Here is a 12,500-nt window from a genome sequence, read left to right as displayed (position 1 = left end):
CTCAGTAAATGGCCAGTGGTCCTTTATGCAAGCGCTTATAGTATGTGTGAGGTTAGACTGTTATATTCTTATTGTGATGTTGTCTGTATATTATGTGTGAGGTTAGACTGTTATATTCTTATTGTGTGATGTTGTCTGTATATTATGTGTGAGGTTAGACTGTTATATTCTTATTGTGATGTTGTCTGTATATTATGTGTGAGGTTAGACTGTTATATTCTTATTGTGTGATGTTGTCTGTGTATTGTGATGTTGTCCGCACACTGTGATATTGTCTGTTGTCCGGCGCACTCAAGTTGAAGCTAATTTAATTTCCTTGTACCTTGGCACAATGACAATAAAGACATTCTATTCTATTCTACTCTATTCTATTTCGCATGGGCTGACTACAGTAGGTGTATAGTGTATCAATAGCTCCTAAGCTTTACTAAAGCTGTACCTTTCATGGTGATGTAACTGAAGACCCTCATACATGCTTGGGAGAGAAGAAAAGAGATAGAAAGACAATTTTCAGGTATAAAAAATAGATGTTGTTTTATAAAGTTATATCATACAATAAGCGCCAGTATGGTTAAACGTGTGGTGCCGGTGTCACTGTGTGTGTGTGTGTGTGTGTGTGTGCGCGCGCGTATGTGTATCTAACAGGTGTTACTGTGTGTGTGTGTGTGTGTGTGTGTGTCTAACAGGTGTTACTGTGTGTGTGTGTGTGTGTGTGTGTGTGTCTAACAGGTGTCACTCCATTGCTCATCAGTATTGTTTCCACCCTCACTCACGCCTCTCTTTAATCTGAGGTCTTCTGACTGACAAACACGTGTGACCGCCTCCCACAAACACGTGTGACCGCCTCCCACAAACACGCGTGACCACCTCCCACAAACACGCGTGACCGCCTCCCACAAACACGCGTGACCGCCTCCCACAAACATGCGTGACCGCCTCCCACAAACATGCCTCCAGCCAGCCACGCCACCAGAAAGCGAACAACTCCACAGCGCGTCGACCCGATAAATACAGGAGTGAGTTTAAACAAATCCGATCGGTCTACGGGCGGCACCGCCCCTCGTCCCGTTACCTGTTGCCGTTGACGACCTGGCTGCTGTTACACTCCATCTTGATGGTGACCCGTGCGGGGGGCTGGGTCAGCCAGTCCTGCTGGTGCACCCTGGGACTGAGCTTGGCCGCCTGGCTGTACTCGCTGGCCGAGGACGCGGTCATCTCTGGCTTGGCGTGCTGGGGCGTTCCGTAGGCGCACTCGAACAGCGACTGGTCCTCACTCACCACCGACAGCGCTTCCTGTATGGGAGGAGCCTGTTAGCCAACACTCTTAATTATCAACACACTTTCAACAGGAATATGGGGTGGAGGTCTGTGTATTGTATGCTTTGGATCATGTTGTCATGGTATTTAAACGTGTAAAATGTATGAATGTGATTTTATTGTTTTTCTACCGTTTAATATTGTTATTGATGATGTTTATGGTGTTTATACTGCATATGTTTATGATGTTTTTCTATATGATTATGACGTATGCTGTGTAACCAGGGCACCATTGGAAATGAGACCTTAGTCTCAATGGCCTCCCCTGGCTAAATAAAGGTAAAATAAACCAATTTAAATTTAAATAGATATGACACAACAGGGTAAGGTAAGGTTAGGGTTAGGGTTAGTGGATAGTTACTGTAGCTGAGTGCTTGGTGATAGAGTTGCTGTAGTATGCAGTATATACTGTGGATCATCTATAGGGGGAGTTGTAAAATAAAGTATTTGTAGGTAGTTACATTTGGCTTCAAGTTCTGATTCAGTACATACTAGGGATTTTGGCATCCATCAAAAATGATTGAATTGAAATCCTAAGGCTCTCTGAAAATTGCTGGTAATTTGAGAGCAGTCTATATTTTTAAGCCCAAACTCTGCACACGTGTGTTGGATACGACAGCAGATTGCTGCCGGATGAATGCCTCCTTGTGTGTTCATATAAAATGGTCACCGGAGTGACCTTTAAAAGACCTGAAAACCAGCCCGCTCATATTACAGGGATTACTCTGCTGCTAGTAAAAGTACTCCAGTTTCACTTTCATTAACCTGGGTTAAATTATAGCATAGATGCACTTAAACATGTTATGATTAACCCATGGGGCAGCGAGACATCTACCATCGCTGTATGTATTACACACATATCCATATATAACAGTCTCACCAAACTTTGACCAAAATCTGTGAACTAAGTCACTACTTAACTATTCTCACTGCAATGTTATATCGTACGTATTATAAATATCCTTACAAGCCACAACTTTGACTGAACAAATTTAACTTCACCAGAGTGAAGAATCATTCACTAACTGTAGCCGGTGCTACTGTAACCCAAGGGACCCCTAAAAGCAGCAAAGGCACAGAGTGTTCAACCTGCTGGCCTCGCAGGACAATGGCCACATCCTGGCACTTCCAGAGGCTGAGGTGACTCAGACAGCTGGAGATACCGTCCAGAGGAGAGAGCGGTCCTCCTCGGGGGTCTCGCTCCTTCCAGGGGTGTCTTTCTTCCCTGTCTGTGTTCTGGGGGGGGGGCCCTTAGCACGCTACGGCCGCCCAAAGCTCGCTTCGGCGTGAGTGAGAGACGTCCGACTTCTCATAAAGTACAACTCGATGGTCGTGACATTATAAAAGGTTCCCAAAACAGAATTGAGCTTCAACTTTTTAAAAATGTTTTACACTTCCAGTGGTGCTGAAATGTAAAAGCCAAGTTCCCAACACACAATAACGTACTGTAATGAGAGGGTTTCGGGGGGAACATAATTTTGTCCAAGCGATGATATATTCTAATGTTAGAGTAAACAAACTGGATTTTGTCCAAGAGCAGCTGAACATACAACCATGCATGTCCAATTTGGCCGAGGCTGTCTTGCTCTGGGGCTAGAATACCTTATACTTTAGAGTTAAACACAGTCTGGAGGATGGTTAGTTGTGATGTAAGAAAGCTGCAGCAGAGACCACAGTCACGCTGATAAAGGGGTTATCTCATCGCTGGATATCCTCCCTGAGACCACACTTCTAACCAGACTCCACACCGCCCTCCAAGAAAGATCACATCTTGCGTACCAATACTAAGAAATAGTGTTAAACAGTGAGTGTCAGCAATGAGGAAGGGATTTATTTCCCGCTGTTTAAGCTATTGAAATCCAATCTGTCACACCCTTATTCAAGGAATCCATTTGATTTTGAAGTCCTTTCTCGGATTCATCTCTAAAGACGAATCGCCGCCCTTCTATGACACATCCGGATTGTAACCCACAACCCCGGTGACAAGCATTTCTCCCAGTATTGTTCTTCGCAGTGCCAGAGTACGAGACCTCGGCCGGGGTCGCAACCTTGTCAAACGCAGCCGAGCTGAGATTGTAAAACCTTCCACTTCCCGGCTTCTCTGTCCTTCTCGTAACCTATACCGTAGGTCTCCCTCTCTGTCTCTCTGGCTTTGTCTCTCTCTAGGACGGAAGATGTACCCTTGCCTTCGGTACATCAGAGGAGGTGTTTCTCAAAACCCCTCTCTCCTCTCTGCCCTTGCTCCTCACCCCTTCTCGTTCACCTCTCTCTCTCTCTCTCTCTCTCTCTCTCTCTCATGCACACACACACACACACACACACACACGCACACACACTCCACTTAAGTAGTAGGAGTGCCTCTGGAACGTCTGCGGTCTGAGTGAACCGCCCTGGTCTGGTGACAGGTCAAGAGGCAGGCCTCAAATCAGCCAGCAGGGAAAGGAAACGGTGTGGAAACCAGATTAATCCGGTGGGGACTGGTCCTCCCTGATAGGTCAGCTGTGAACCACATGGCACGCTAACCCACACCTGGGAGAGGTACGGAGAGAGGGAGGGAGGGGTGTGGAGACAAAGGAAGGGAGCAATGGAGAGAAGGGTGGAGTGAGCAAGAAGAGGATGATAGAGGGGTGACAGATGACGGGGATAGAGGGAGTGGAGGAGAAAGAGAGAAAGAGAAGAGAGAGAGATACATAGAGGGTAAGAGGGATTCATACACATACTGTAGGTGACCTCTAGGGTCGGTCCAACCCAAACATAACAAAAGGGCATCCATTCACAGCTAATGGTCCATCGCACACACTTCCTGAACCTTGATCCTATGGAAAAGGCCATCAAAGCGAGAACAGACCAACCGATCGCCCCGAACGCGCTTCCATCACCAATCGCTATGCAGATTGCAGATAGTGGTGCTGATTAACACCACAGCGAGGAATTGTACGGAATCTATTGTGTTGAGTCTGGTAATAAACCACTAATGGAAAACCATGGGAAAATCTCCAATGGAACACAATGAACATAAGATGAAGCCAAATGAAAACAAAAACGAAAAGCAGAGACCAGAGACCAAAGTTCATAGACAAAAATCGGAGCTCCCTTAATTGTAAGATGTTCCATCAACACCAAATGGTAAAAAGAAGCAGAAAAATGTCACGTTTGATTCAAAATAAATTAGTGCGAATCCCCAGAAACATCTGGCCAGGTTCATGGCCCTATCCTCAGGACTGAGCCTCCCTCTATGGGCCATTACTCTCCTCTGAGGAAAAGAGAGACATTGTTTCACAACCTTTGGTATCTGTGGCCAATGAAAACGAACCTAGGACCAGGAAGAGAGTTCAACTCGGTTTTCCTACGTCTCGTTGTCTGTTTGAGAAGTCATAGAGACATACGCGTTCAGGGAGGTCCTGCGTTAGCGCTAGGTCTGTTAGCATGTAGCCAAGCACCGTTGGCTGACACTCTCCCGACGGGCAGCTGAAAGGTCTTCTGGGAAGAGGAATGAACCAGTGACCAGAGGGCAGCTGGTTCAAATCAAAACCCAAGCCCCCCTAAGAGGCACTTATTTGGAATTGCCACTGTAAATATTGGGCTTTTATATAAGTGGAAAATAAGTATGGTGCACAGTTAATTTCACCTCATGTAATGGTGTGTAAATCACATTTAATAACCTTCACAGTAATATATTGTTCTGGATGGTCCCGCAATAGATCTTGGTAGTGTTACAGTCAACCACACTGCACTGAGTGTATGCACTGTGCTGTGCTGAAAATTTAAAAGACGCTAAAACGATTCTGTAAATTAAAAAACATTTTCCAAAACTACATTTTTCTAAAAGTTTCCCCCTGCGCTGTCAGCTAGCTCAATTACATCAGCGTCAAACTCAAATTGAAAGACTACTAGTACTGAAGCACTACAGGTATCACACGCTAATGTGACCATGTGAATTTCCCTGGTGCAGAATTTGACCAATTTTGCAAGATTGGGCCCTATATGTTTCACAGCTCAAATCAGATCAAATAAAATCCAACTTTATTTGTATAGTTAATTTCATACACAGAGAAACACACTGCGCTTCACAGAGAGCAATGGGGGGGTGGACATAGGTCCTACCCCTATATATTCCAGAAGGAAGCAAAAAAAACAGTTTCACCCAGGGGGCAAAAAAGTGAGCTTCCCTGACCTCTCTCAACGAAACGATCAAGCAAGCTCCTGGAAAATGTTATTGGCTAAGAACGTTTAGAGAGCACTAAACATGGGCTAAATACTTCATAGGAGAGACATGACTATCAGTAGAGTAGATAAATCATTTGAGAGATGTTGCCTACATGGTCGGCCATTATGTGCCATCTATCTCTGTAGTCCATAATAGGATATTTAAGTGAATCATTTGACAAGAGAGCACTGGTGTCCCTGATCCCTCTGGTTCATTTCAATGGGAGCTGGTGGAGTCATTCATGCAGAGCTGCTGATGCACTGTGCTGGAGCTGCAGACAGGAAGCTGCTCCGCTCCCAGCACTTCCTGCATTGAAAGTTCCAGATAGCAAGAGATATCAGAGAAGGGGGGGGAGGGGGGCACAAGAGGAGGCGTCTGGTCATCAGCATTCCTAATTGTTGAGAGAGAGAGAGAGAGAGAGAGAGAGAGAGAGAGAGAGAGAGAGAGAGAGAGGGAGAGGAGAGGGGGACAGAGAGAGAGAGAGAGAGAGAAAGAGAGAAAGAGAGAGAAAGAGAGGAAAGAGGAGAGGGAGAGAGAGAGGGAGAGAAGGAGAGAGAGAGAGAGAGAAAGAGAAAGAGAGAGGAAAGAGGAGAGGAAGAGAGAGAGGGAGAGAAGGAGAGAGAGAGAAAGAGGGAGAGAGAGAAAGAGAGAGGAAAGAGGAGAGGGAGAGAGAGAGGGAGAGAAGGAGAAGAGGGAGAGAGAAAATGAGAGAGAGGGAGAGACAAGGAGAGAGAGAAGAGAGAGAGAGGAGAGGGGGAGAGAGAGAGTAGGAAAGCGAGGGAGAGAGATTGAGAAGGAGACAGAGAGAGAGAGAGGGAAAGAGAGGAAGAGAGAGAGAGAAGGAGAGAGCGAGAGAGTAAGGAGAGAGGAGAGAAGGAGAGGAAAGTGAGATGAGATGAAAGAATGAAATGAGAGCGAGAGCAAACAGAGAAACGCACGAGCCAGAGAGAGGGGCAGTAGAGACGACAGGCAAGAGAAGGGAAAGAGAGAATGAGAAAGAGAGAAATGTAGGAAAAAGGGATGACAGGGTTGACGTAAAGTGATGGAGGGTTGGAGAGAGCCGGGAGAGAGAGGGGAGCACTCCCAGCCGTTAGAGAACAGACAGGACGTCAGGTAGTTAACCTCACAGGAACGTTAGCGGCGAGGTTACGGCCCCTGCACTTCCCCCCTCCTGCCATCGGGGGCACCCATTCTGGATGTTGTTTTAGCAGCCGCCTCCCTGGTTCCAACAATTAAGACTCACTGTTTTCCATCTGGTCAGGCGAGAGGCGAGCACGAGAATGGACGCCACACAGGCCTGGCCGTGGGAGACGGGGGGGACAGAGGGACAATCTTAGTAGAAAGCACAATTGTTCCCCTCAATATTTCTAACTTTTTTGTTTTTAAATCTTTTTTTTTAACAGGGAAATCGTTAATGCCTTATTTTCCCCACAAAATTGTTGTTGTTAAGTTTAGAGGAGTGAATTCTGTGAGAACTACACTCACATACACAGATCAGACTTGAGGAAAAAGCTAATTGTTTTGAAATGGGACACGGTAGAGAGAGGGCGTTCCAGGGCTGAGGCCCAATGATGAATCACTTCCGGCGTCTTGATTTGGCAGGTGCACACGCTGTGGAATGAAACGAAACTGGGCTGAGTTTCCCAGAGGCATCGCAGCGCTACGATGAACGCCTTAGCTTACGATGAACGCCGTAGCTTACGATGAACGTAGCGCTATGATGCCTCAGGCATGGGAAACTCAGCCCTGGTGTGTGTGTGCGTGTGTGTGTGTGTGTGTGTGTCGTGGGAGACGGATCTTATGATGTGTGAAACTGCAGACCAGTGTGAAACTCGGAGATGATAATGTCCTTAGCAGATACAGCCACCGTGAGCTTTGAGGTTCTGGAACTGAAAAAAATGATGGCTGTATTTCCACAGGTCAGGGACTAAGGTTGGCTACTGTTCCAGCCCACACACCCACACACACCTACACACACACACACACACACACACACAAAACCACAACTACACACAAAGCCACAACCGCACACATACAGTACAGCCACATGTGCACGCACATACACAACCACACACGCGCGCACACGCGCGCACACACACACACAAACACACACACACACACAGCTACAGTGTAGAGGTTGGCCACAACTTCATGGATCCCAGGCATATTCCTCATACACTGGCATTGTTAGACTTCTTTCTATGACACGATGAACTGTTTTGTTTATCTTCAAACAACCTGAGGTGGTGGATATACTGGGCTTGGAGAACATCTCTGCTATCTCTGTCTCTGAGAAAATGACTATGCTCACTCACAGTCTTGTAACGAGCTATTAGACTTCATGATGCACTCTTGTGCATTGCTCTCATATTTACCACGTTGAAGCTCACAGACCAAATAGGAAAAACATATTTGGTTCCAAGACCCCTTTCCAAGGCTGTGGTTGTAGAACAACATTGTCATTTTGTCCAGCTTTCTGGGTGTTCAAAGAACATGCCCTCGAGAAACAGTGTCTAGACAACAATATTCCTCAAGTTCTGAACATTTCTTCATGAGAACTGAGATAATACTAAGAAAATTACTAACTCAATTCGACTCCAGGGGCGGGGGGACAAAGACCATTGACTGACAGTGTCCTTCTCCACATGACATGCTTCAATCATGCTTCGGTTTCATTGTGAGAACCAAACAACATGACACAGCGTTTTAAGTCTGTCTCCATTGCTCAATGCGGCCAAACTATATTACCCAATCAACCAGTGCCGCTGTAACAGACGCAGCGCTCTCCACGTGAAGCTCTTTCAAAAAGCTGACTGTGTTTACCTCAGTAGTTAATGATACAATACATACATCTAATGTGTTTTCAGAGCCTTCAAACAACTGACAAATCTTTTTAGATGAACCGACAGTGGAAATGAGGTTGTGCAAAGGCCTTGGATACTTCAAAGGTACAAGAGTCGGCAGACATTACGTGCATATCAAAAGGTGAGCCACAAGTCTCACAGTTGTCCAAATTCACATTGGGAAATGTTTGAGGAGAAGAAGGAGGCTGATAGATGAAACCCAAAAAGTGCAGGCAGAATAAACTGCTAGCGTTTCTACACACAAAGCCACACTGGGAGCGTATAAACAGTTACACTCCCTTTCTCCCCCCAAGACCCCAACTCAACCACGGCAACCCCAACGCAACAATAGCATGGGTCAAAAAGGAGCAGGCTTTTCTCTCTAAACATCAGGGTTCTGCTCCAGAGCCCTGGTGTTTACAGGACTGTAGTACAGTAGGACAGCTGATTATGTCATGCAGCCATGCCGTGTTTAGGCCCTGACTGTGAACGTATTTTGTGCTCTGCCTGGCAATCACCACGGCCATCATGTTCAGTTAGGTTTCCAGGTGACACCGAATCCCCCAACGGCTGGTTTGAGGGGGGAGACAAATGTGTGGACTTGTCCACTTCAGTCCATAATCTAACAGACACGGCTGCTGTCTTTGCAGGATTTGCAGGCTGGGTTTTTAAGGAAGTATTTTTTTAAGGAAGAATAAATTAATAAAAAAATTGTATTTGTTCATTATACCATGATACAGTATACAAGTAGAAAAGCAACTTCGTAATTTCTGAAAAATTTTAGATGATGAAATTTACTTATTTAATGAAAATAGCGTCAAAATATTTGTTTGATTTCTGAAGCATAAAAAAGCTCTAAAATATATTTAAAGTAATCTCAAATGGCTGGCCAGTGGCCCCCATAAGACATATAGATTGAAAACTGTTGTACTTTACTGAGTAATTTAATTTAAAATCTACTTTTTCGAGTCAATTTAAAAATATATAACGAAAGTTACAAAAAACTACACTTGTGAGTAAAAAAATTCAATTGTTTTGTTTGATGGAACCATCTTAAATGACCTGTGTTCAAATCAACGGAACCCCAGACTTAGTCAATACACTGAAGATTTAGTCAATAGCCTGAAGATGTAGTCAATACCTTGAAGATTTAGTCAATACCCTGAATATTTTGAAACCATGCAGACCATCTGAATAGGAGAAAGGAAATTTGCAAGGCAGCGCAATAGGAAATCTTGTTGCGCCGCGAAGGGTGTTACCCTTTGCCTACTTGAACTGACTTTCAGAGGGATACCACAAAACTAAAGACAATGCTGAAATAGAAGCAAAATTGCCACAAAATTCTTAAAAACCTTGTGAAAACACACAAAAATATCCTTACCTTGATGGTGCTGGCCATTTTTGATCAGGACCTTCGAGTCCTGGCAAAAATGCACTGATGTGAATTCAAGTGTTTTTTTGTTTTTTTTTATGAACAGCAAGCTAGTGGAGGTTTTAGCTACTAAGCGTTGTTTGGAGCGGATGAGATTGTGAGTGAAGTCAGCCAATAGCAGGAAGAGGTTTCTATTGGTTCTGGCCGCTGCAACTCTAAGAAACAGGATATTTGGGAGTGAGGAGATAAGAAGGGCTAAAAACAATGTTGTTATTCTTGATGATGTGTGTTAGATTTTAAGGAGGGGTGAAGTTCTAGAGGGAGGTGGGAGATGGGGAGTGTTACTAAGAGAGCTCTTACAGTAGTCTCCACTGAGACAGGGGGCAGGTGCAAAATGGTGTGTGTGTGTGTGTGTGTGTTTGTGTGTGTGTGTGTTTGTGTGTGTGTGTGTTTGTGCGTGTGTGTGTCTTTGTGTGTATTTGTGTGTGTCTTTGTGTGTGTGTGTGTGTGTGTGTGTGTTTGTGTGTGTGTGTATCTGTGTGTGTGTGTGTGTGTCTATTTGTGTGTGTGTGTGTGTGTGTGTGTGTGTGTGTGTGTGTGTGCGCGCGCGTGTACGTATGTGCGTGTGTTACTCGAACTAAAACCGGTGACAGGATGCAGATGTCTGATCATAGAGTCACACTTGCCACGCTCGCCTGCAGCGGCCCCCCAGGAGGGCTAACAGGGGGGGGCAGCCGTCCTGTTCCCTGGTAAGACTTGGCCCCGAGCTCACAACCCAACCACCTCCTTTTACTACAGCTCACAACCCAACCACCTTCTTTTACTACAGCTCACAACCCAACCACCTTCTTTTACTACAGCTCACAACCCAACCACCTCCTTTTACTACAGCTCACAACCCAACCACCTCCTTTTACTACAGCTCACAACCCAACCACCTCCTTTTACTACAGCTCACAACTCAACCACGTTCTTTTTCTAAGGCACTCAACTCAACCACCTCTTACTAAAGCACTCAACTCAACCGCCTTCTTTTACTAAGTCACTCAACTCAACCGCCTTCAAGTCACTCAACTCGACCGCCTTCTTTTAATAAGTCACTCAACTCAACCGCCTTCTTTTACTAAGTCACTCAACCACTTTCTTTTTCTAAGTCACTCAACTCAACCGCCTTCTTTTACTAAGTCACAATGTGGATAGAATCTGTAGTCATCCAGTATAAAAGCCCTTCTCAGTTACACAAAGTCCAACTTCAACCACAGGTAAGAGTTCAGCTAAAACACTGTACAGCCACATGTGCACGCACATACAGTACACACACACACACACACACACACACACAGATAGGTTCTCACAATGAATGAGTGTGTGGTGAATGGAGAGAGGAATGCTGACGGTCCTGGGGGGTGAGGAGGAGAGGTGAGGGCTCGCCAAGCTGAGCCGGCCAGATAAGGAGCTGGAGACCAGGAGAAAGTGGGGAGGAGGAAATCAGACAGCAGCGCGGTACATCCTGCCCCTGACCTCTGTCCAAACACACCCCGTGATCCACCCGCACGGACCCACAACACTGATTACACACACACATACACACACACACACTACATATACTAATCACACACACGCACACAAACACTACAGACATACTGTAGTACTAGGGTTGCAAAATTCCAGGAATATTCAAAGTTGGAAACTTCCATGGGAATTAACTGAATTTAATGGGAATTAATAGGAATTAATGGGATTAAACTGGGAGTTTTGGGGTTATTTATACCAACTGTATTTACCTTGTCATACAGAAACACATATAAACATTTTGTTTTGTCATAGCAGACATGCAAGCAAACATTTCTAATACACATTTTTAAAATGATATTTTTTGACTTAATCTGTTTGTGAGTAGAACTTTAATGGATTCTACAGCCCTCTTAGTGCACAGGATGCTAGGAATTAGCTGTGCATGTGATGGAAGAATGCACAGTGCAGAATTGAAACTGAATTTGCATTAAATCAGGTTGTTTTAACCAAGATCATGCTGCAAGATCTAGAATTGCATTTCATATTTTTCTCCTAACTAGGCTACATTTAAGTTCCCTGTTCTAGTGGTCTGCGTGGTTCACATGCATCGTGTTCTGGTGCAGCTGCCCACCAGGGACCGGTGGTCTCGCCAGATCCAGGTACAGTATGGTCGGATCCCAGAGGGAGTGGCCTATTGGGTGGTTTAATCTCGGCTTGAGGGTTCGTCACACAACAGCAACCCTGTCTGGTGTTCTTCCACACAACTTCCCTTCTCCGTTCCCTACACTGGCTCCCTGTAGCGGCTCGCATCCAGTTTAAAACTCTGGCGCTAGCCTACAGGGCAATGAAAGGAACAGCCCCCTCCTACCTCCAGGCCAAGGTCAAACCCTACACCCCCTCCTGACCGTTACACTCTGCTACCTTGGGGCGACTGGTTGCCCCGTCACTCCGAGGCCCCTGCGGTCGATCGACACGGTCACGGCTCTTCTCTGTCCTGGCCCCGCAGTGGTGGAATGAGCTGCCCACTGATGTCAGGACAGCAGAGTCGCTGCCCATCTTTCGTCGCAGGCTCAAAACTCATCTCTTCAAGAAGTACTACAACAATCCTCCCTCCTAAGCACTTATTGTATTGTATTGTATTGCACTGTACTTTAGATTGCTATTCTTGTACTTTGCCTTCAGCACTAGATTATGCTCTTAGTCACTTGTTTTAGAAAGAAGATGCACTTGTGAGTTCTGGAAAGTA

At 45.5% G+C, this 12,500-nt stretch overlaps 1 protein-coding gene across 2 annotated transcripts in view; it reads right to left on the bottom strand.

Annotated features, from left to right (window-relative positions):
• The window catches only part of erg (ETS transcription factor ERG), a gene marked incomplete at both ends in the record, with an annotated part of 40,646 nt that overhangs the window by 15,960 nt on the left and 12,186 nt on the right, over positions 1–12,500 (bottom strand). For both annotated transcript variants that reach the window (XM_084446409.1, XM_084446410.1), the window contains one exon: positions 1,073–1,293. In XM_084446409.1, the coding sequence (XP_084302535.1) occupies positions 1,073–1,293 (221 nt within the window). The remainder of the gene's footprint in view (positions 1–1,072; positions 1,294–12,500) is intronic.

Source organism: Borostomias antarcticus (genome assembly GCF_949987555.1).
Source record: "Borostomias antarcticus genome assembly, chromosome: 1".
Classification (NCBI taxonomy): Eukaryota; Metazoa; Chordata; class Actinopteri; order Stomiiformes; family Stomiidae; genus Borostomias; species Borostomias antarcticus.
The sequence above is the reverse complement of the archived record's forward strand: the minus strand, read 5'-3'. Positions and strand labels throughout refer to the sequence as shown.